The following is a 23099-nucleotide window of genomic DNA, read 5'->3' as shown; positions in this document are numbered from 1 at the left end:
TTATTTATTTATTTATTTATTTATTTATTTATTTATTTATTTATTTGAGAGAGAGAAAGCACAAGCAGGGGGAAGGGCAGAGGGAGAAGCAGGCTCCCCACTGAGCAGGGAGCTCGATGAGGGGCTAAATCCCAGGACCCTGGGATCATGACCTGAGCTGATGGCAGACACTTAACCGACTGAGCCACCCAGGCGCCCCCAGTGATGCTTTCTTCACTAGCACAGGAGAGGAACATCCAGACTCTGAACCAATCACCTAGCCATCACTTTCTGTCTTCCCATATGGCAACAGAGATCTTAGAAATCTTTTCTTAAATACTTTAGAGCTTATTTACAGCAATAAAAGCAAAGCCCAAAGCAGGGGGAAACATTACAAAGGAATTTTAAAAATCCTAGTTTTCCTTGCCAATATATGACTGAAAGGCAGACTCCTAGGACTGTGTCATTCCAAGGAAAGAGAAGCCATCGTGTGTGATTCTATAAACTTCCTGCTCAGAATTTCCCCATTCAGGAGCTAGGTGAATGATGCCCTGCAAACAGGCAACAATCACTACTCAGAAATACTCCGAATGTGCAGAAATTCATTCATGTGAGTTCACTCTGGCTCCTCATAATGAGTGTTCTGGTGATAGCACTTGCCAAGTACACTTAGCAAAATATCACACATCACCTTTCCATCTTGACTTCTTCCCAAATTACTGTTTTTCAGTAAAACAAACAGCTTCCAGTAACTCTGCAAATAAAATATTTTTAAAAACCCATCTGCAAAAACAAACAAAAAAACTCACCTGCACTCCCTTCTTGGTGATATGCAAAACAAGGAAAATTATTTTTATTATTCCTGCGGAAGAAATTTTACTCACTGGGCAGGACTGGCTAAGTGGGCAGATGTAATAGTAACAGACTTGAAATAGAGGGGATTTAGGTTCTAACACATAAAATTCCACTATTATGCACACCCAAGTTTCATCAGAACAGTGGTGATGGTTGCAAAGTAAATTTAGGATTTCCATATTTTTGAACACGGAAAGAATTACGAAGATACCGCAAAGTAACAGGGCCTAGGAGGACAGACAGAATTTGGAGAGACGAGAGAAGCACCTTCCTGGAGGCTCCAAAGTAGCAGAGGCAAAGACTCGGCTGGCATCCGTACGGCACAGCCGGAAGCTGTTTATCTGGCACAGGGTGCTGCCTGTGGTGCCCGGTAAAAGACACAGAAAGCAGATGGGGCAAGTCACAAGGGGACTGGAACGTCCTGCATCCAAGAGAAGTTAGGACTTTCTTAGAAAACCAAGAAACACCACTGCAAATCTGTGTCTGGGGAGAAACGATCTGTTAAATGAAATGGGTCTGAAATAATGTGTTACTGTAGTTTGGGACTTTCTCTCACTCTTTTTCATTCCAAAGTAACATTTGTTTTCTGAGATGTTAAAATCAAAACCAAATGGAGAACAGCCTTGAAAATTCTCTGAGCAGTCCAAACTAGTTTTGTCATACAAAGAAAGCTTAATTTAGCTTATTTTGCAAGGCCAACTTGACCCGGGTAGTCTCTTACGTATGCTTCTAAAAATCATAAGCAAAACTTAAACTGTTCCCCAATGTGGATATTAGGTAACTACTGACCAATTCCCAAACATTTAATTGTAATACCATAACCAATCACTGTGAAGAATAAATGGTCACTGCTTTCTCACTATACAGGCTGCTTTACGACAATATACCTGAGCCCCATTCCATGCTTTGGTTTGAGTGCGTGTGGCGTGCAAACCATCTTTTTGGTGCGTGCTCAATAAACTTTCACTCATTACTGTTTAAGTCATTCATTGGTTTTACTTTGGCTATTTCTGAACTTTTAGCAGAGATAAATATGTGGGTCCACAATAATTTCAAGTCCACGAATATGAAGGATGTGGCATCTTCGCTGCTGTAGTCACCCACAGGGCCCGACCTGCTCTCCCTGAGAACTCTGGACTTGCCAGTCACGCTGGAAAGCTCCGTCCCGGTCCTGGGCACGGGAAGCTCAACAACCCACGCCAGCTTCTGAAGCCCTTGCCAAAACCTTCCTCTGCTTCCTCTCTGGGGTCACCTGTGCACCAGCCTTCCCTCCCTCCACACCCAGAATATGCATTGACAGAGCTCAGACACCTGGCTGCCTGCTTCTGTAGGTGGCCTCAGCCCTCTGCAGGATGACTGGCATGTACTAGGCACTCAGTGAAAGTTTGTGGAGGAAAACTATGTATTTATATCACAACATTATGAAAGAAAAATGATACTAAGTAATCCCTCTTTGCTTTCTTAAAAGGGAAGTATGAGGCCAAAGAGTAATGACAGCAAGGCAGAGCCTGCTGGGCCTCCTCAGGCAGCCCCAGCTGGGCTGGTCCCCGCAGCAAGCAGATGGCCCGGAAGAGGGTCACTTCTGCTCCAAGCCTAGGCTGTGGCGCCACCCCCTCTACATGGCACAGGCTCTAAACAGAGACACTGTTAGCAGCTTCTCCATTCCTTGCTCACTACCTGCTTCCTGCCCTGGGGGCCCTGCACTCTTGTCCGCCCCCCTGACCTCACTGTGCCCTGGGATTTCCACATTTCCCAATCATACTGGACCTCTCTACCTTGGGGCACCTCATGACCTCTATATTGGCTATTTTTTTCTCCGTCGTTTTTCCCTCGTCCCCTCCTTCGGCATCTAAGTAGCCAGGGACCTGAGTGCCCAGAGCTGATTTGGAAGCCAGGCCTAGGGAGGGTCGAGTGAACAACACCACCTCAGCCTGCTCAAAATCGCAGGTTTCTCAACCATTCCCGGAGTCCAGCTTGAAGGGGTAAGCAAAGGGGCATTCCTGACCCTGTTCAGGCTCTGTGTGTTCAGTCAGTACTCACTGAATTCTGAAAACCCAGGAAGACCCAGAGTGAGGCGCTGACAGGTACGGAACCGTGCACTATGCCTGGGCCGGCTGGGGCTGAACCCCACGGTTCCACCAGCCTACTGAAAAGGCCTTCTTCACCCCGGAAGGGACACATCATGCCCGCTCCTTTGCAAGATGGCTTTCGCTACTTAAGTCTGAACAATGCTAAATGTAATAAACTAATTACCTCTTTTGCTGGGAACCGGTTATCTGCAGAGATGGTCTGTTCTCTGCTCTGCGTAATTCCACTTTCCTAAAACCCTGGATCAGAGCAAAGGACTGGCTGGGAAGGGGACTGCTTACCAGTGTTCCGGGAGGCGTGGGGAGCCGGGCCGGACCGAGCAGCGGGGAGGAAAAGCCACGACTTGGATTCTTGGTCCGTGGCACGTGCTCCCCTGCCACCCCGGGGCCTCCCCTGGGCCCCGGGCAGGGACAAAGCCAGAGCGAGCAGGAGAAGCGCGGGTAGCGGGGCGCCTGGCTTAGCGAGCCGCATGTCTGCGCGCCCGGATCACCGCGCAGGAGGCTCCCAGGGGCGGGTCCCGAGGCAGGTGTGTGTGCCGGGACTGGAGAGTCCGCGACCCAGGAGAGGGGCGGCGGCGCGGTGTCCCCGCAGCGTCCAGCTGGAGCAGTGCTGAGACTTAGCCGCGTAGGCTGATACCTGCGCGGCTCGGTGTCTCTGACCGGGACGCGGGGCGGAGCGGCGGCTGGGGACCGCAGAGTTGCCCCAGCGCACAAAGGCGAGTCCGAGCGCACGGGACTCCCCGGCACACACGAGCCTAGGGCTCAGCTGGTCCTCCGGGCTCCCTACCGAATGCCTCCTAGGGCCCGGGACACCGGATCTTGGTTCAGTCTCTGAGGGTCAACAGAACCCGCAACTTCTAGGTCGGGACGGAAGAAAGCAGAGCCGGAACCCAGGCCGTGGTCTGCGGAGACAGCGATTCCGGGGGCTGAAAGGTACAGAGCTCACTTTCTCCAGCCTGAATCTGGCTGCGCCTAGAGGTGCTGGCCGGCGCGACCAAGCCGGGTGCAGGAGGCCCAACCTGCCGGGAGGGCGGCTCCGCCCCGGCCCCGCGCGAGGTTGCCTTCTCCTCGCTGCAGGGGCGGAGCTGAGGACCCAGGAGGTCAAGGATGGGCCCGCCGACCACCCACGCCCAGCTCTGGATTCCCCCGGTTGAGTCCTCCTATGGACGAAGTCATCAAGGTCATCAAGGTGTACCCGTGCACCCAAGACTGCAGAGGGAAATAGATAGATAGATGATGATAGATAGATAGATAGATAGATAGATAGATAGATAGATAGATAGATAATTTTTTTAAAACAACTCCCCAAATGTTTTGTGGATGCTAACAATAATGAGATTGAGTCCACCTGTTCTGATTAAAATAAAGTGGGCATCTCTGGATCAAATTGTGCTGTGTGAATTACTGTGATTTTAGTTATTTCATTAGCCTGGTTTATTACTTTATATTAAGCATATTGAGAAATGTTTAAGTTACTTCTAAGCAATTGACTGCTAAGTATCTTCTTGGATGCAATGTGGTAAATAGTAGGAAGAACTCGGAGGGAATAACCACATGAGGCACTGTCCAGCGTTAAAATCTCTTAAAAAGAGACCTTGTTAGTCACAAACCCTGAAAAATACCCCAATGCATTCAAATAATTTTTCTAGACTTAGTATTTCCAACCTATCCCAGGGAACTGGAGAAACATAGCAGGCTTTTCAAAAGCCCTGTAAAAACCATGCTGAATGAAACTTTATATAGAGAAAGTTGTTCTACTGGTGAAGACTGCCCCTTCAGATCTCTTTACTATTAGGCATAAGAATCTGGTATTTCTGAAGCAAGCACAATGAGGCAGATGAAAATGACTTCTACCATAGGAGACACAGAAAAGCAATCTTAGAAAAGTAGACATTAAAAGAGTCTCGGAAGACCCTAGTTAGGTAGAATAAGTTCTTCCTTACAGCTTTGCTCAAGTGAAATAAGGAAACATGGGAAGTCCATGGACATTGATGAGCAGTTCAAAAATTCACTTTAATTAGAAATATAGTAAGTTAGTGGCCACTGTGAAAAACAGCTGGGAAGATACAAAATGAAATAATGCTGGCAACATGAGAAATGAACTTCAAATCAATAATCTATCAGGGGAAGGGGGGAAGCCTGAGAGCTGGATTATTTCCCTTTCCATACACTGAAACTAGAGGAAGTAATCAATCTGATGAACTTTTCAGAGCCTGACAGTTTGAGCTCTACTTTTTGCTCAGTCATTAGCCATATGACCTTGAGCAAACTATTTAGCCTCTATTTTCTCTCTGACAAAGTGAGGTTCTCAGGCTGCATGTAGCCTGTGAAAAGAAGCCTCTGGTGTGTGTCTGTGAAGAATGCAGATTCTGATACTCCCAGGGGTTGCAGTTCCACCCAGGAGGTACCTAAAGAATCCACCTTTTAAAGGACTCTGAGTACTTTTGAAGTAATTGGTCCTTGAAACCCTCTTTTATTCATTCAACAAAAATTATCTGAATGCAAACCAGAGGCCAGGCACATTGAGAACACTGAAGCTACAAGAGTGGACAAAATGCACAAGATCCTTGTCTTGCTAAACATCTAGCCTCAGGGATCTGGTTCCCCAACACAATGATTTCATCATAAATAAATGGGCTGTGTATAGCTAAATTACCATTTGTTTTTCCTTCTTTGTTTTGTTTATTGTTTATCCTTAACTATGTCTTCTTACTGTCCCAACTAAATGGTACTTGCCCTATCTCTTGCTAATTAGTCCAGAAACACCTTTAAGTATTCATGTAGACACAATCTCAGTAACATATGCTAACTTATTTTTTTAATAGACTTTTAAGACCAGTTTCAAATTCACAGCAAAGTTGAGGAGAAGATACACATTCTATATAATTCCTGTCCCCTGACCTCCCACCCACACATAGCGTCCTCTGTTATCAACATCCTCAACCAGAGTGGTCCATTTGTTAAAACTGATGAACATACATTGATAGATTATTATCACCCACAGGGTTTGGTTTACATTAGTGTTCACTCTTGGTGCTATACATTCTATGGGTTAGATAAACGTAATATGACATGTATCTACCATTATAGTATTATATGGAGTAGTTTCACTGCCCTAAAAATCTTCTTGGTCCATCCCTTCATCCCTCCCTCTCTCCCATCCAATCCTGGCAACTACTAATCTTTATACTGTCTCCATAATTTTGCCTTTTCCAGAATATCATATAGTTGGAATCATACAGTATGTAGCATTTTCAGATTGGCTTTCTTCACTTAGTAATATGCATTTAAGTTTTTTCTGGTCTTTTCATAATTTGATAGCTCATTTCCTTTTAGCATTAAGTAATATTCCATTGTCTGGATGTGTGACAGTTCATTTATCCATTCACCTACTAAAGAACATCTTGGTTACTTCCAGATTTTGACAATTATGAATAAAGGTGTTCTAAACATCTGTATCCAGGACTTTGTTGGACATTCGTTCTCAATTCCTTTGAGTAAAAACCAAGAAGAACAATTGCTGGATCATATAATAAGAGTGTTGTAAGAAACCAGAATTTTGCATTCCTGCCAGCAATGAATAAGGTTCCTGTTGCTCCACACATTTTCAAGCATTTTGTGTTGTTAACTTGTTTTTTTAATGGGTAAAAGAGGGGGATCTGTGTATCAAAGGGTACTTAGACTATAACTTATGTTTTAAATAACCCAATATTTAACAGTACACATGTTAGAAACAAGTTTTTAAGCCTCAAATCTTTTTTTTTCTTTTTGTAAATTAGCTAACAAATCAAACAGCTTAAGTTTCTTTAAATATTTAAAACTGGGGCGCCTGGGTGGCTCAGTCATTAAGTGTACTGCCTTTGGCTCAGGGTGTGATCCCAGTGTCCTGGGATCAAGCCCTGCATCGGGCTTCCTGCTCCTCTGGGAGCCTGCTTCTTCCTCTCCCACTCCCCCTGCTTGTGTTCCCACTCTCTCTGGCTACCTCTCTGTCAAATAAATATATAAATAAATAAATGAATGAATGAATAAATAAATAAATAAAGAAATATTTAAAACCAAAAAACCCTACTCGATGTTTAAAATTACTATCACAAATTTAATATATTTGATTCTCTCAAACATTTTCTTTGGCAGAGGAGAGAGGTAAAAACATTTAAGTTCTACTCTTACCCAATTTCAATTATACAATACAATTATTCAATATGATCTCTATTCACCATGTTATACATTAGATTCTCAGACTTTATTCATCTTATAGCTGAAAGTTTGTTCCCTTTTTATCAACCTTTTACTATTTCCCTCACCCTGAGCCCCTGGCGACCAGTTTTCTACTCTGTTTCTATGAGTGACTTTTTTTTTTTTTAATTCACATATACACAATACCATGCAGTATTTGTTTTTCTCTGTCTGGCTTATTTCACTTAGCAGCATGCCATCAGTGACCATCCATGTTGTCACCAACAGCAGGATTCCCTTCATTCTCATAGATGAATAATATTTCATTGTATATATCTTCTTTATCCATCCATCTGTTGATGGAGACCTAGGATGCTTCCATATCTGGCTTTTGTGAATAATGCTACAGTGAACATGGGAATGCAGATACCTCTTCAATATCCTCTTTTCATTTCCTTTCGGTATATACACAGAAGTGAGATTGCTGGATCATATGGTAGTTCTGTTTTCCATAGGGGCTACACCAACTTACATTTCCACCAACCCACCAAGTGCACAAGAGTTCCTTTTTTGCCATATTCTCACCAACATTTGTTATCTCTTGTCTTTTTGATCATAGCCATACTAACAGGTGTGAAGTGATATTTCATTGTGGTTTTGACTTGCATTTCCCTGATGATGAGTGATGTGGAGCATCTTTTCAATTGGTCATTTGTATGTCTTCTTTGGAAACATATCTATTCAGTTCCTTTGCTCATTTTTTAATTGGGTTAATTTTTTTGTTCCTAATTGTGTAAATTCTTTGTATATTTTGGATATGAACCCCTTACCAGATATAACTTGCCAATATCTTCTCCCATTCAGTCAGTTGCCTTTTCATTTTGTTGATGGTTTCTTTTGCTTTACAGAAGCTATCTAGTTTGATGAGCTCCACTTGTTTATTTTGGCTTTTATTGCCTTTCCTTTGGTGTCAAATCTAAAAAATCATTTTCAAGACCAATGTCAAGGAGGATTTTTCCTATGTTTTCTTCTATGAGTTTTATGGTTTCAAATCTTACATTCAAGTCTTTAACCTATTTTGAATTGATTTTTGTGTATGGTGGAAGGTAGGGGTCCAATTTCATCCTTTTGCACATGGCTGTCCAGTTTTCCCAACACTGTTTTTTGAGGAGACTGCACCATTGTATATTTTTGGCTCCTTTGTCATAAATTAATTGACCATATATTATTAATGATTATTTCTGGGCTCTCTATTCTTTCCATTGATCTATGTGTCTGTTTTTATGCCACTACCATACTGTGTTGATTATTATAGCTTTTGTAGTATAGTTTAAAATTAGGGAGCATGATGTCTTCAGCTTTGTTTTTCTTTCTCAAGATTGCTTTGACTATTCAGACTCTCAACCATTTTTTAAATATAGAATTTTAGGGGCACCTGAGTGAGTCATTGAACATCTGCCTTTGGCTCAGGGCGTGATTCCGGAGTCCTGGGATCGAGCCCCACATCAGGCTCCCTGCTCCTCTGGGAGCCTGCTTCTTCCTCTCCCACTCCCCCTGCTTGTGTTCCCTCTCTCTCTGGCTGTCTCTCTCTCTCTGTCAAATAAATAAATAAAATCTTTTTTAAAAATAAAATAAAATATAGAATTTTAAAAGGCACAAAAATTGAAAAACCCATTGCTACACTTTCCTAAAATTGTTAATAATATAAATTTAATTTTAATTTTTTTAAGATTTTATTTATTTATTTGACACGGAGGGGGAGAGAATAAGCACAAACAGGGGGAGCAGCAGGCAAAGGGAGAAGCAGGCTCCCCACCGAGCAAGGAGCCTGATGTGGGTCTTGATCCCAGGACCCTGGGATCATGATCTGAGCCGGAGGCAGACGCTTAATGACTGAGCCACCCAGGCACCCCTATAAATTTAATTTTTAAAAAATCATCATCTATATATATTTTTTGTATCTTCTTGGATAGCAAAGTCATTTTTCCTGACTAAGGTGAAAAGAAGCCTTATTTCAGATGTCTTATTTCAGATCAACTGAGATTATTGATTCAGGATTATCTGTTAGAAATTCAGAACCTCAGGGGCACCTGGGTGGCCAAGTCGTTAAGCGTCTGCCTTCAGCTCAGGGTGTGATTTCAGCATTTTGAGATCGAGCCCCACATCGGGCTTCTCCCCTAGGAGCCTGCTTCTTTCTCTCCCACTCCCCCTGCTTGTGTTTCCTCTCTCGCTGGCTGTCTCTCTCTGTCAAATAAATAAATAAAATCTTAAAAAAATAAATAAATTCAGAACCTCAATTCAACTGTGAATTCAGGGAAGAGGTAAGAACTGTAACACAGAAAATTGGAAGAAAATCCAAGACAATTAAATTGTGCCAAGGGGATTATGGAACCAGGCACCTTTTTATTATAGTAATAAAAACTTCTAAGCCCATTTCGCATTAGAACTTGGTGTATTACATTTTACTCTTACCTTTTTTTCTTTTTAACCATGATCTCTTACACAACTTTTAAATCAATTTCCTTCACAGCTTTTTTCCTGCCTATATTCATGGAATTGTGCACACACACATATTCCAGGCTACAAGATTTTACATAATATTATATGGTTGATTGGACATTAACTTCATTCCATACACCCATGGTTTGAATTGAGTAATATATAATATGTTCTGTCAATATAAATGAAGAATCACATATTCTTTTGCCTACCTCTTTCAAGTAACATTAAAAATTCACAATAATTTTCACAAAACTATTCTACTTTTTGATGCTCAAACAACACAATTTGGTCACCTGGAACCCTGTAAGCCAACTCCTTTCTCTTCGACACTCTACAAACATCTGTGATAATGTCAAGCATCCTTGTTCCCTAGCATCGACAAAGGTGTCTGGGCATAACTTGATTTCCCTGATTCCTTTCTATTGGGGAGAGACATTGAATTGGCTACTCTCCAGGAGGTTTTAGTAGAAATGAATATCAGATTCCTCCACATGACAAAACATGGCAGGTGGGATGACACATCAACAGTGTATCAAAGATCTAAGTTTTAAAGGTCATGAGTTCATAAGGTTGTTTCCAATTTTAACTTTACTAAGTCCTTCTTTAGACTCCTTTTTAAAATATGTTTTTAATTTCCCTTTCTTATCTGCCAGCTCTTCAGAGTTTTCATTATATGTGTGTGTGTATGTATATGTGTGTGTATTTGTGATTCATACAATTATATATAGAACAAAGAAAAGAAAGGGTAGGGAGAAAACAGTAAGGCCTCATAACTTAAATGAATAAATAACAGGCATATTTATGGACATTTATATTTATAGCATTTCCTTTAACCAGTTTTATGAAAACATTCAATTTCTACAAACATGTTTCAGAAATGTTTTTAATTAATAAGCTTTTGCGTTAATGGGTTCCATTATGGACAGTTAAAGGCTCTATAATAAAACAATTGATAACAAAATCCTTATTTCTATACTAACTGTCAGGAAAATAAAACAGAGAACCTATAACCTTATGATAAATGTGACAGCTACTCTTATTTAAAATCATTGAGTTAGACTAAGCAGACAGGTAACACAAGGCTTTTTACTTAGTATGCAGAATGATAAGTATTCTGTATTTCTTATCATCATAGGAAAAAGAAAACACTTTGCTGCTGACATCTAAATAAAGAAAAGATGTTTAGGTCTGAGGAGATTGGGAAATTGCTTTTCCTCTGTGTAAGACTCCCTGTCAGTATTTCACTTTTAATTGAGGCCAGAAAAGAATTAAAAAGTACATTTGCACTACACATTTCTCCTTGGGGACATAAGCTCCTGATTCCACACTGATCTCGGCCAGAGGAGGTACCAAAGTGGGCTTCATGGCAAAGCTGCCTGGATACTTACAAACACAGGCGATAGTGATATACAAGGTGGCCACTCTGAATACATGGGGACCTTAAAGGGGGATATTACTGAATTATTTCCGAATAAGAAATATAATCAATAAAAGCTTAATTTACGAATGTCAACGTACTTCTCTCTTCCATGTTTAATCTGAGCTACTTTACATCACCGTTATGATTCTGAATCAGCTAAGTAGTGTACTAAGATGAAGTGAGAGGCAGAGGATATCATTTATAATTATCACACAAGTGCATCATAGTACATTCTATTCATATTTTTGAGCTGAGATATTCAGACACAAAGATAAAGAAACAAATTGTTATATTCTTAGGTGAATGTTTGAATCATTACAAATTTTTATAATGCTTATGTTCTATGCTGAGTGCACCTAAACACGCCGATTGGGCACAATTCAAAAAATAAAAGACTAGAATTTAAAAGTATTTAATGAAATTTTATTTTATTTTTAAAAGATTTTATTTATTTGTCAGAGAGACAGAGAGAGAGAGAACACAAGCAGGGGGAGTGGCAGGCAGAGAGAAGCAGGCTTCCCGCAGAGCAAGGAGTCCCATGCAGGACTCCATCCCAGAACCCTGGGATCATGACCTGAGCCAAAGGCAGACATTTAACTGACTGAGCCACCCAGACATCCCTTTAATGAAATTTTAAATGTAAAATGCTATACAAGGCAAAATGAGTTATGAGACACCCCTCTGATCTTGAAGGAGAAACAAGGTAGTTTATGTTGGACTGTGCTTAAAATAATAAAAATTAGTCATAGTCCATGGTACCAAGCAATTTACCAAAGACCAACTGCTGTTAACTCAAGCAGAGCAGAGTATAGGTAACAGTCTAATGTTGTAGTTCCAGAAAGTGGCCTCCAAAATCAATCTACTTGGATCCAAATCCCAGCTATGCCACTCTATAGCAGTGCGACTTTAGGACGTATCCATCTCCTCCCTGTCAACAGGAATAATAACCCACTTTAAATAAGTGCTATGTCTAGGTTAGACTTAATTTTAGGCTTCTTTAAAATAATACAAAGGTAAAAATTTCAGGACAGCAGTGACCAGCTGCCATTTGGTCTCTATTTTAGCCCGCTTAGTTAACTGCTTGCAGTTTTCATTCCTCTGCTTGTGCAGTAAATAACATTTTCATTTCTTTGGATGGATCTGGATCTTCTCCTTTCGAGGACGTAGTCACTGAAGGCTTTGACTGCAAGCAGTATCTGCTTTATAGAAAGGAGGTGTTCCTATCCTCATAGCATCTCATACATCTTGGAAAAGTGCACCTGGCTTACCACTTGGGACAACTAACTGTCAACCCAGTTCATTATAAACACCACGGGAGTCAGGTTGAGCGCTCTCTTGGGTACCTTGAACCCATGAACTTTCCTTTCAGGCCACACCTACAGCTTGACTTCCATATGTGTCCTTCTTGGATGGACCTCATACTGCCACCCTTCAGGCAGCAACAAGCTAAAATAGTCCCACTAAATTCTCTCTTCTGGGACCTCACACTGTACTTAAACACATTAGCAGGTAACTGTTATGCATATATTACTCCTGAGCTATATCTTTTCTAGCCTGTAGAGGGAGTGTTTACTGTTCACTCCACTCAGTACTTTGAACAGAGCTCAATAATGTATTTTGAGACAGGCTGATTACAGAGTAAGAGAAATCAGCATCATTCTTGCCAATATATTATAAAATGTTACTTTGTCTCTGAGGCAACCTTAGAATGAGAATCTTATTCACCAATAGGTGGCACTGGTGGTTTGATTTCTGGACAGATCAGTGTAGCAGAAGAGCAGTAAATTGCCAAGAAAGCCTGATTTAATTTTCCATCTCTGCATTGCATTTTCTTTTTTCTTTTTTTAAGATTTTATTTATTTATTTATTTGAGAGAGAGCAAGGGACAGAGCATGAGTGGCGGGGGCAGGGGTGTTGGGAGAGGAAGAAGCCGACTCTCCACTGAGCGGAGTCCCCAGATGAGGGACTAGATCCCAGGACCCTGAGTTCATGACCTGAACTGAAGGCAGAGGCTTGACCGACTGACCTACCCGGGCGCCCCCTGCATTGCATTGTCTACCAGCCTCCACTGTCCTCACCATCTTTCTCAGCTCTGTCTGCTTCTGCCCTAAATAACTGCTGCCCGAAACACTTGGAGCAGCTTCCTTCCTTAGCTCTGCTTCACAGTTTTCAACTCTCTTCCAAGCTGCCCTGGAATTTCTACTAAATCACATTCATAAAAGCTGATCTTGGGGCGCCTGGCTGGCTCAGTGGGTAAAGGATGAGACTCTTGATCTCAGGGCTGTGAATTTGAGCTCCACACTGGGTGGAGATTACTTAAAAATAAAATATAAAAAAAAAAAAAAAGCTGAACTGATCATGTCAGTTCCCTGCTCAAACCGGCTCCCCCCATGGCTTACAGTGCCAAATCCAAACCAACCTGGTTTCTCAAACTGTCATTGTTTACAACGTTGGTAATTTTTAAAGAAATATTTTACTTATCCATTTGAGACAGAGAGAGAGAGAGCAAGCCCAAGCAGGGGAGAGGGGCATAGGAAGAGGGAAGAGAGAATCCGAAGCAGACTCCCCACTGAGCGCAGAGCCCGACCTGGGGCTCCATCTCATAACCCTGAGATCATGACCTGAGCCTACGTCAAGGGTTGGATGTTCAACTGATTGGGCCACGCAGGTGCTCCAAAAGTTAAATACTTTTTAAGGACTATTTCCTTGAAGCGGTTTTCTCCATCCTTGGGATATTTAAAACAAGAAGGGAATTGACTCGGTGAAAGACAAATGTCAAGTGATTTGCCTTCATTTTTTATTTTAATCTGTCACCAGAGGCATCATTGCTTCTTGAAACACGAACCCCAGCATGACTGAATGATCACTGCTTTCTTTATATCAGTCTATAATCAGCTTGTATGATCTTGGTTGGCATTCGACAGAGACTTGGAAATCTACGTTAAGTTCATTAACTTGACACTTCACAATGATTTATATACGTGGCTAAACTAATCCATTGCACGTTTGTTTTTATGACTTTCAACCCAGAAGATAAACTTTCTGACCTTATCAGATGTTCTTTTTAGCAGTTTAATATAGGAGTTCCTAGTCTTCTCAAACTCTAGTGTTCTTAAGAATCACCCAGGGGCTTTGTGAAAATGCAGTTTCTTGGGATCCATTTGAAGAAACTGTGATTTGTAGATCTAAGTGTGGGATCCGAGAAACCCCTGCCCCTCAAAAAAATTCTGTGCAGGGAGTTTGTAAATCACACTTTTTAAATGTTTTTTTTTTTAATTCATTTTATGTTGAAATCCTTGTAGACTTACAAAAAAGTTGCAAAAATAGTACAAAGAGTTCCCATATACTGCTTACCTCGCTTCCTTAATATTAACATAACCATAGCACCATAGTACATAGTACCTAACCAAACCTGGAAAATTAACATTCATATAGTCCTGTTAGCTGATCTACACACGGGAGTCACTCTTCATTAGTCGTCCTGCTGACATCTTTCCTAGCCCAGGGTACAATGCAGGATTCGGCCTTGCACTTGGAAGTTGTGTCTCCATAGTCTCTTCCAATCCAACCTAGGACAGCAGCTCAGTCTTTTATCCTGACACTTTTCAGGAGTAATGACCAGTTATCTTGTAGAACATACCTGAGCTTTAGTTTCCTGATATCTCTACAAAACCAAATTCTGCTCATGAATTGTGGCAAGAACATCATAGACGTGATGGTGTGCCCTTCTCAGGGCCTCTTATCAGGAGGCACAGGTCTCATTACTGCTATTATCTTTGATTGCTTGTCTGCCGAATATCTCCAGGTAAATTTACTAGTTTTTCCCCTTGCAATTAATAGGTATCTTATGGAGAGATAATTCTTGACCAAATATCTTGCTTCCGATCATACTTTAATCCACTAATTTTAGCATCCATTGATGACTCTTCATTGCAACAATTATTCCTTGTGTTTGCTAAACGTAACTTCCCATTTTTATCAATATTTTACATTTATTAATTGGAAGTATATTTGGGGAACAAAAGTCTTTTCTCCTTCATTTATTTACCTCCATACTTATTCATATTTATTCAATTCCTTGTTTGTATTTGAGAAACATTCTACTTTGTGTTCACCCAACACTTCATGAGTTTCTACAATCGGTTAGGCTTTACTCTAACCTCTGGGACACAGCTGTGAGTGGGAAATAGTTCTTGCTCTAGTGTATTAATCAGACCCAGCCGAGTTTGATTGGCATAACTTAATTTCCCCAAGCCGGCTTTGTCAGACTGAGTAGATCACTGAACTTCTGGTATCTACCGGGTGCTCTCAGATTCTCATGAGCATAAGAATTGCCTAGGCAACTTATGAAACACACAGACCACACCAAAGAATCTCGCTCGGTACAGCTAGAAAGAGGCCTGGGCCTCTGCATTTGCTGCAATGGCTCTTCAGTGATTGAGATACAGGCGATCAAAAACCACACTTGATGGGGCACCTGGGTAGCGCAGTCATTAAGCGTCTGCCTTTGGCTCAGGGCATGATCCTGGCGTTTCAGGATCGAGTCCCACATCGGGCTCCTCCGCTGGGAGCCTGCTTCTTCCTCTCCCGCTCCCCTGCTGTGTTCCCTCTCTCGCTGGCTGTCTCTCTGTCACATAAATAAATAAAATCTTTAAAAAGGAAAAAAAAAAGAACCCCACTTGAGAATGCCTGCTCCAGACACAGGGGCTTCTCGTTCACTTTGATGTGGTTTTAATGTTTTAATGACAGCATGTCTTTTCACTTCTTCAAAAGATTCTCTTCTAAAGCATTGGGAGAATTGTTTTATTTAGGGCTATCACTTTCCCTGGACATATCCATTCATTTGCTCAGTGGAGGAAAACATTTGTGGAGGATGAAAAAACACTGGTTTTTTCAAGATTGTATCACCAGGACTTATTAGCAGCATTGAAAAACGTAGTTTTGCTTAATACTGATCTCTTGAGGCTCTGGATGTCCTGAGGCTTGTTCTATAAGCTTCCTGAAGACCATCATAGAAAAACTGATAGAGCACATTATTATAGCTCAAAATGTTGTAAAAAGCTAATGTCTAAGTAGACTCAATAGCAGTTTTCTGTATGTTTCTGTAACTTTGACTTCATTCCTGAGGAGGACCTCAACTATAGTAAGTCAGGAAAGAGAGTCTACTTGAAGTTTTGGTAATAAAAAACTAGTATTTGAAAACAGTTTATCTGCTTCCTAGCATGTGAATTTGGGCAACTTAGCTTCCTCATCGGCAAAACCAGGTAATCCTGTTATCTCACAAATGATGGAAGGGCCTCCAGGGAGATCATGATGCAGGAAAGCATTTTTTTGTTTCAACTACAATAACTCACATAAATGCCATTTGTTATTATGAGCCATAAACAAATTAATTCTTTAGGGAATTAACTTTCATTATTTAGGGTTCTGTGAAGACAGTGCAGTATTACATTCTACTTAGATTTTTAAAAGCTTAAATAGGATTAGAATAATGGGGCAAATGGCTTTTCTGCCTCAATGGACTATCAATTTGCTTGCTGTTTCATTTTATTCATTCAACATCAGAAAGAACATTTATTTATAATAAATTTTGAGAAATACAATTTGAGGCATATAGATAGAAATATTATTTATTATTTTTTAAAAAGAATTATTGTTTATTGTTTTAAATAAACTCTTCCTATGATGGTTTATTTCTTATGAATGGACTTGGTGCCACAAGTTCTATTAATGACTTTTTTCTGTGTGGGAGGAATGGTTGAGCTGAGAACGCTGAGGGGGTGTCTCCCGCCCTCCTGGTGTTGCTGAACATGTTCAGCTTACTATAAAGTTTGTTGAAATTTCAATCTATCTTCTTAAACAGTCTTATATATAAAACAAACTCAAACCCTTTAAGGAAAAATAGTTACCTTATTTATCAGCTAATCTCCTTGTAAATCTCCTGAGGATGTTTAATATGATGACTTAAGCCTAACTGTCCAAGAGGAATTTTTGACAGTTTTATGAGGGAATTAGTTGCTTTCTGTTTTATGGCTGGTCTTTTGCTCCTCAGCTGTTCAGCATCATTCTCAGGCATCTCCAGGCTGTCCCTACACACTCAGCCCATGGCCAGAGCCTGAGCTGCATTTCTTCCACATTTTTGTCTCAGCCTTGCCTCTGTCACAAGCAAATCCCAAGGTCATGTCATAGACATCTCTCCTGAGAAGACTTTCCTTCTATGCTCCCTTACACACCTGCAATTCTCTTTTGGGTGATCAAAAATATATAATGATTAAAATAATGTTTTCTCTTTAGCCATATTATTGCTAAATAGAGTTTCCCATTATATCACAATGTGCAGGTGTTTCTGCACTACTCTTTATTGCACAGAACCTCAGCACTGAAAGCCCAGATATTTAGTTTGAGACAACCATTCATCTGATTTGCATAGACATTACTTTTACTATAGGGGAACCTGGGTGGCTCAGTCTTTAAGCGTCTGCCTTCGGCTCAGGTCATGATCCTGGGGTCCTGTGATCGAGCCCCTCATCGGGCTCCCTGCTCAGCGGGAAGCCTGCTTCTCCCTCTCCCACTCCCCCTACTTGTGTACCCTCTCTCACTGTGTCTCTCTCTGTCAAATAAATAAAATCTTTAAAAAATAAAAATAAAAATAGGGGCGCCTGGGTAGCTCAGCCGTTAAGCGTCTGCCTTCGGCTCAGGGCGTGATCCCAGTGTTCCTGGATCGAGTCCCACATCGGGCTCCTCCGCTGGGAGCCTGCTTCTTCCTCTCCCACTCCCCCTGCTTGTGTTCCCTCTCTCTCTGGCTGTCTCTCTGTCACATAAATAAAAATAAAATCTTTAAAAAAAATAGACATTACTTTTACTATAAAGATTTATCCTTTTCTCAACTTAGTCCTTTCCCCTATTTCTCCAGATTTATGGGGCAGTTATTATTATTTTTCATTCCTCTCAATTCTGTGCCCATATATGAATTGCCTTTCTTTAAAAAGGCACTTGGACTGTCATGTTCCACAAAGACTAAAGCAGTGGTTCTCAAAATGGTTCTCCAAGCCTCACCTGGGAACTTGTTAGAAGTGCAAATTCTCTGCCCTTCCCAGACAGCTGAGTCAGAAGTCTAGGGTGGGGAGGAGGTTGGCCACCAATCTGGGCTTCAACAAACTCATATGGGATGCTGATGCTGCCTAGGGCAAGGACCACTGGATTAAAGGATTACTGGGGTGCTAACAGCAACACATGGATAACTAGGTCCCTAGGAAGTCTGGATAATTTGAAGAAAGTTTCATAGATGGACTATTTACAAGATATGAACAGAATGGAGAGAAATTATAAGTGCTATTAACAGGAGGTGCCATCACCGCACCAATGCCTCAAGGAGCAAAGGTGGGAAACCTAGAGACAGGAAGGGCTATGCCAAAAACAAAGCCTGTCAGGTCAGGTCAGATACTAGTGTTAGGAATGAGCCAGGACCTGCACCACCTTCAAGTTTCCGGATGGAGAAATTCTCCAGTGGCTAAATTCCATCAGAAGCCTGAGGATGTGCAGATCATGCAGGGTGGTCAGGCAGAGATCTGGTGGGGAAGAGGGGAGGTTGAATCAAGAGGGGTGAAGAGAAGCTATAGCCTAACTTACCACAAAGGCACAGTCCTTGCCAGAAATTGAGAATGGCCCAGTGGGAGATAGCAACACATAAGTGGCTCACAAAATGCTAAAGAGAATATGTTAGAATTAGGGTCATTGACCATCTCAGTTTGCCTGGGAAGAGGGGTTTGCTGGGATGTGGGATTTTCAACGCCAAAATCAGGAGAGTGTGGAAAATGAAAGTCATTGTCGAGAATGTGGAGAAATTGGAATCCTTATGCATTGCTGGTGGGAATATAAAATGGTATAGCCACCAGGGGAGACAGTATGGTAGTTCCTCAAAACAAAACAACAAAACAAAACATAGAATCCAGGGACTCAGATACATGTACGCTAATGTTCATAGCAGCATTCTTCATAAATGGCAGAGGTGGGAACAACCCAAGTGTTGACAACAGATGAATAATATACAAATAATGGAATATTATTCAGAGATAAAAAAGAGTGGATGGGGAGTCACATGATACAGTTTGAGGTTTTTTTGTTTTATTTATGGGGGAGATAAGTTTGATTGGTTCTACTTAACACTGACAGTTCAAAGTCATTCATTGTTTCATCATCTGCTGTTATAATTCATAAAAGGTCAGTTCAGAGCCCCATTGCTGTATGAGCTTATATTTTATCTATGCATTTCTTAAATTTAATAAGGAAGTTCTCAAGTAATTATTTTTATAATTACTTACTTCCGAAACACTCTTTTTAAAAATACTCTAGAATATCCTCAAGAGTTGGAAAAATTAGAGTATCTGTCTATAAGCGTTGCCTCTTATCATCCAGTCAAGAGCAAAAGTGTGGGGGTAATCCCTTTACTCTTGTTGATGGGAGTTGAGTTGCTTCCCAACATGTTTGGCTTGAGTAGCATGATTTTATCTAATGTTTTCTGTCTTGCGAGGTTTCCCTTTTCTGATCCTTTCACTACATGGAACATGCTTGTCATAGCAGAACTTTTTGTCGTCTAAACTCCTTGGCATTTCTGTGTTGCTGTCTTCTACAGCCCGCATTTCGAGATGTGTAAGGCAAAACAAAATCACTTCTGTGTCCTGTGGCCCCTCATTGGTCTGCCTTCTCTCCACCTTTCAGGGCTTCTTATGTTTATTTTATCTATAATGCAAAGGGTTTTGAGCCATACTTTATGGTAGGAAAGAAGTGTGTCTACTCCACCTTATTCTGGAATGGGAAGTCTGTGTGGTATAATTTTAATCATGCTGTTGTCTTATTTTTTTTCTTAAAGTAAATCATCAAGAGGGCTAATAATAGTATGGCTATAAGACCCTTTTCTGGATATGAAATTTTGTAATTTGATATCAAACAGGCAAAACAAGAAGAAACTATTTTCCATTTGATCTGAAAGTTGCTCTAGATTTGGTTCTACTTATCACTAACACTTCAAAGTTACTCAGTTTCATCATCTTCTGGTGTAATTCATTAAGTTGATGACTAATTCAGAGCCCTGTTGTCCTATGAGCTCATACTTTACCATATTCTTAAATTTTAATAAATAAGTTCTAAAATAATTAGTCTTAAAGGTAGCTGCTTCCAAAACCCTCTTATATTTTAACTTTTTTTTTTTAATCTTAAAAAGATTTTATTTATTTGAGAGAGAGAGTGAGCACAAGCCAGGGGAAAGGCAGAGGGAGAAGCATTGTCCCCGCTGAGCAGGAAGCCTGATACAACACTCCATCCTAGGACTCTGGGATCATGACCTGAGCCAAAGGCAGATGCTTAACCATCTGAGCTACCCAGGCATCTCTATTTTAACTAACTTTTGAGGTGCACATTAAGGTTTTCAGAATGGCCTAATATGCATTTTTTCAGTTTTTCCTCAGTCCAGGAAATTAAGCCTCATAGAAAGTTAAATTATTTATCCAAATTAATGGTGAAGCTGTGATGCATAAGATAGTTTGTGTCCATATTTGAAGGTTTTCATTATGGGACATTGTTCCACGAGAGAGAGGTATAAGCAAAACGACCTCCAACAGCAGAAGGAGTCACAAGACCGAAGGGAAAGTCCAACAGGTCCAGCTTGTCAAGAAATACTTATTAAAGGGATTTAGAAACAGAAGCATTCCTAGGGCAGCAGCAGGACAGATCTCCATAACCGCACCATCCTTAAGACCTGCTTCTATAGCCCTAAAAACTGGAGTATACGCTGAGGGAGGAGGCCTGAGGTGACAGCTTGAGGGTAGGTTTGTGCTAGAGTCCTAGGTGCAGAGCAAAAGAGGATGTTATGCCCCAAGGGTGTACTTAAAGGTGTGGTTAAACAAAAGGAGAGAATGGGGGTGGGGCTGTGCTCTAGAAGGTTTCAGGTCACAGAACAGTCATCATTGCCAATTTGTCCAAGATGGCCTTGGTCTGGTTCACACAAAGGTGGATCAGAGCTGCTCTATTTGCCTTCAAGAAGACCAGTGGAGGGGCTCCTGGGTGGCACAGCGACTAAGCGTCTGCCTTCGGCTCAGGGCGTGATCCCGGCGGTATGGGATCGAGCCCCACATCAGGCTCCTCCACTATGAGCCTGCTTCTTCCTCTCCCACTCCCCCTGCTTTGTTCCCTCTCTCGCTGGCTGTCTCTATCTCTGTCAAATAAATAAATAAATAAATAAAATCTTTAAAAAAAAAAAAAAAGAAGACCAGTGGATTGGTGTTACAAGGAGAATATTTAGGAATCAGAGATTATGCAAAGATAAAATGAAATGCCCTGAATGGCAGTAACTTTTTCCATTTCTGGAGCAATTCAAGCATCACCTGGATATCTCTAGGGAATTCATATATATTGCAGATGAGATTTAAGCATTGCTTAAGTTTGGGTGACCATGGCCTTTATGGATTCTGATATATTATGATTTTAAATCATATATTATGATTTATTATGATTATATATATTCTGATATTATGATTCTGTTGGGGATTTAGAATACGTTTGAATTCTAGTATACCGAAGCCAAGGTCATTGTTTGAATTCATGCTTTGTATTTAAATCACAATGGAAAAGATCATATGCCATTCAGAGAAATCTTCAACTAAATTTTGATTTTCCTGAGAAGTTGCCTACTAATTAAGAGAATAGATTTTAAGTCATTAATTGCAGAAAGACTCCATGAAATATTTATTGTATGAACAAAATCTGGATAATTAAACATGTACAAAAATTACGTGTTTGTATTAGATTTTTCATTAATTATTCCTCAACTTACAGAGAGATTTGAGCTAGATGTATGATAAAGAGGCTTGCTGTGCTCTGCATGTGAGTATTAGCCAATTTTAAGAAAATAGGGTTAATTTCATATGCTCTTTTGGTGCCCCAATTATTAGAGCAATTGCCACTTTTATAACTGGTACTCATAGATGTCAAGTACAAGAGAGGAAATAGAGTATCATAAACTTGATTACCAATAATTGAAACACCACACTTACTTTAGCAAGGTAATTATTGTGGTTTTCAGTGGGACTATACTCTGACAATTGTGAGGTTTTGCCTAGTCTCACCTTCTGCCACTAGGAAACACGTCCAGGCATATTTTAGAGGAGCAGATGGGCAGTAATAATACATGTTTCCTAAGTAGATCCCTCAAAATCTAAATGCTCATTCACTTATTTATTTCCTTAGCATACTTTACAGGAGTTTAGACTACTTGGGTATTGTGGATAGCTCTCTCAATTTCCTTTACTTTAGGCATCTCTTATCCATGGGATATTGTTTCAGTTGCTAATATGGGACCTATTTTTTTTCTGACTCTCTCAGCAATTGGTGTTGGGACTTCTGTTGTACCTGTAGGTTAACATACTTTGGAATGTATATTTAAGGACTTTTTATGAATTGGTCCTCAGGTTTTATAAGAAATTAGAACGAGAGGAAAATGATCTTAAGCGCTAAAGGTAATTTGGTACGAGAATATCTTTCAATTGTGATTTATCCCTATAAATAAGACATTTTGTCATCACTACTAGTAAACTAATTTTATTTACGTATTATCTCTAAATTAAAAGAAAGCTTTAATAGAACCATTTGAATATGTCTGTGAACACTAGCTTGAGAAACACTGGCTTATTATAATTTATATTTTAGAACATCTTTAGGATCGTAAAGTGCATCTTTTAATGAATAAACGGCTATTGTTTAAATCATGTTTAACATAAACTGTTGTCAATATTAAGTTTGATGAATCAAAATTGAATTTCTGAGACCATTTTCCATTGGTTACGAGTCATGATTTCTATTAAATCATATTTTTTTGAAGATTTTATTCATTTATTTATTTGAGAGAGAGAGAAAGAGCATTAGGGTGAGGGGGCAGAGGGAGAAGCAGACTCCCCGCTGAGCGGGGAGCTTGATGTGGGGCTTGATCCCAGGACTCTGAGATCAAGACCTGAGCCAAATGCAGACACTTAACCGACTGAGCCATCCAGGTGCCCCCTATTAGATCATGTTCTTAAAGTAATTGATAA

The 23099-nt window shown here is 40.6% G+C and overlaps 1 protein-coding gene across 1 annotated transcript in view; it reads right to left on the bottom strand.

Moving 5' to 3' along the window:
- ALKAL1 (ALK and LTK ligand 1) overlaps positions 1–3393 on the bottom strand; it is a 28012-nt gene extending 24619 nt beyond the window's left edge. Inside the window, exon 1 of the mRNA XM_045789162.2 lies at positions 3204–3393. Coding sequence (XP_045645118.1) covers positions 3204–3393 — 190 coding nt within the window. The remainder of the gene's footprint in view (positions 1–3203) is intronic.
- Between the last annotated feature and the right edge of the window lie 19706 nt (positions 3394–23099).

The sequence above is a fragment of the Ursus americanus genome, chromosome 9 (assembly GCF_024610735.1).
Source record: "Ursus americanus isolate L20-20 chromosome 9, mUrsAme1.1.p, whole genome shotgun sequence".
NCBI classification, from domain to species: Eukaryota; Metazoa; Chordata; class Mammalia; order Carnivora; family Ursidae; genus Ursus; species Ursus americanus.
The sequence above is the reverse complement of the archived record's forward strand: the minus strand, read 5'-3'. Positions and strand labels throughout refer to the sequence as shown.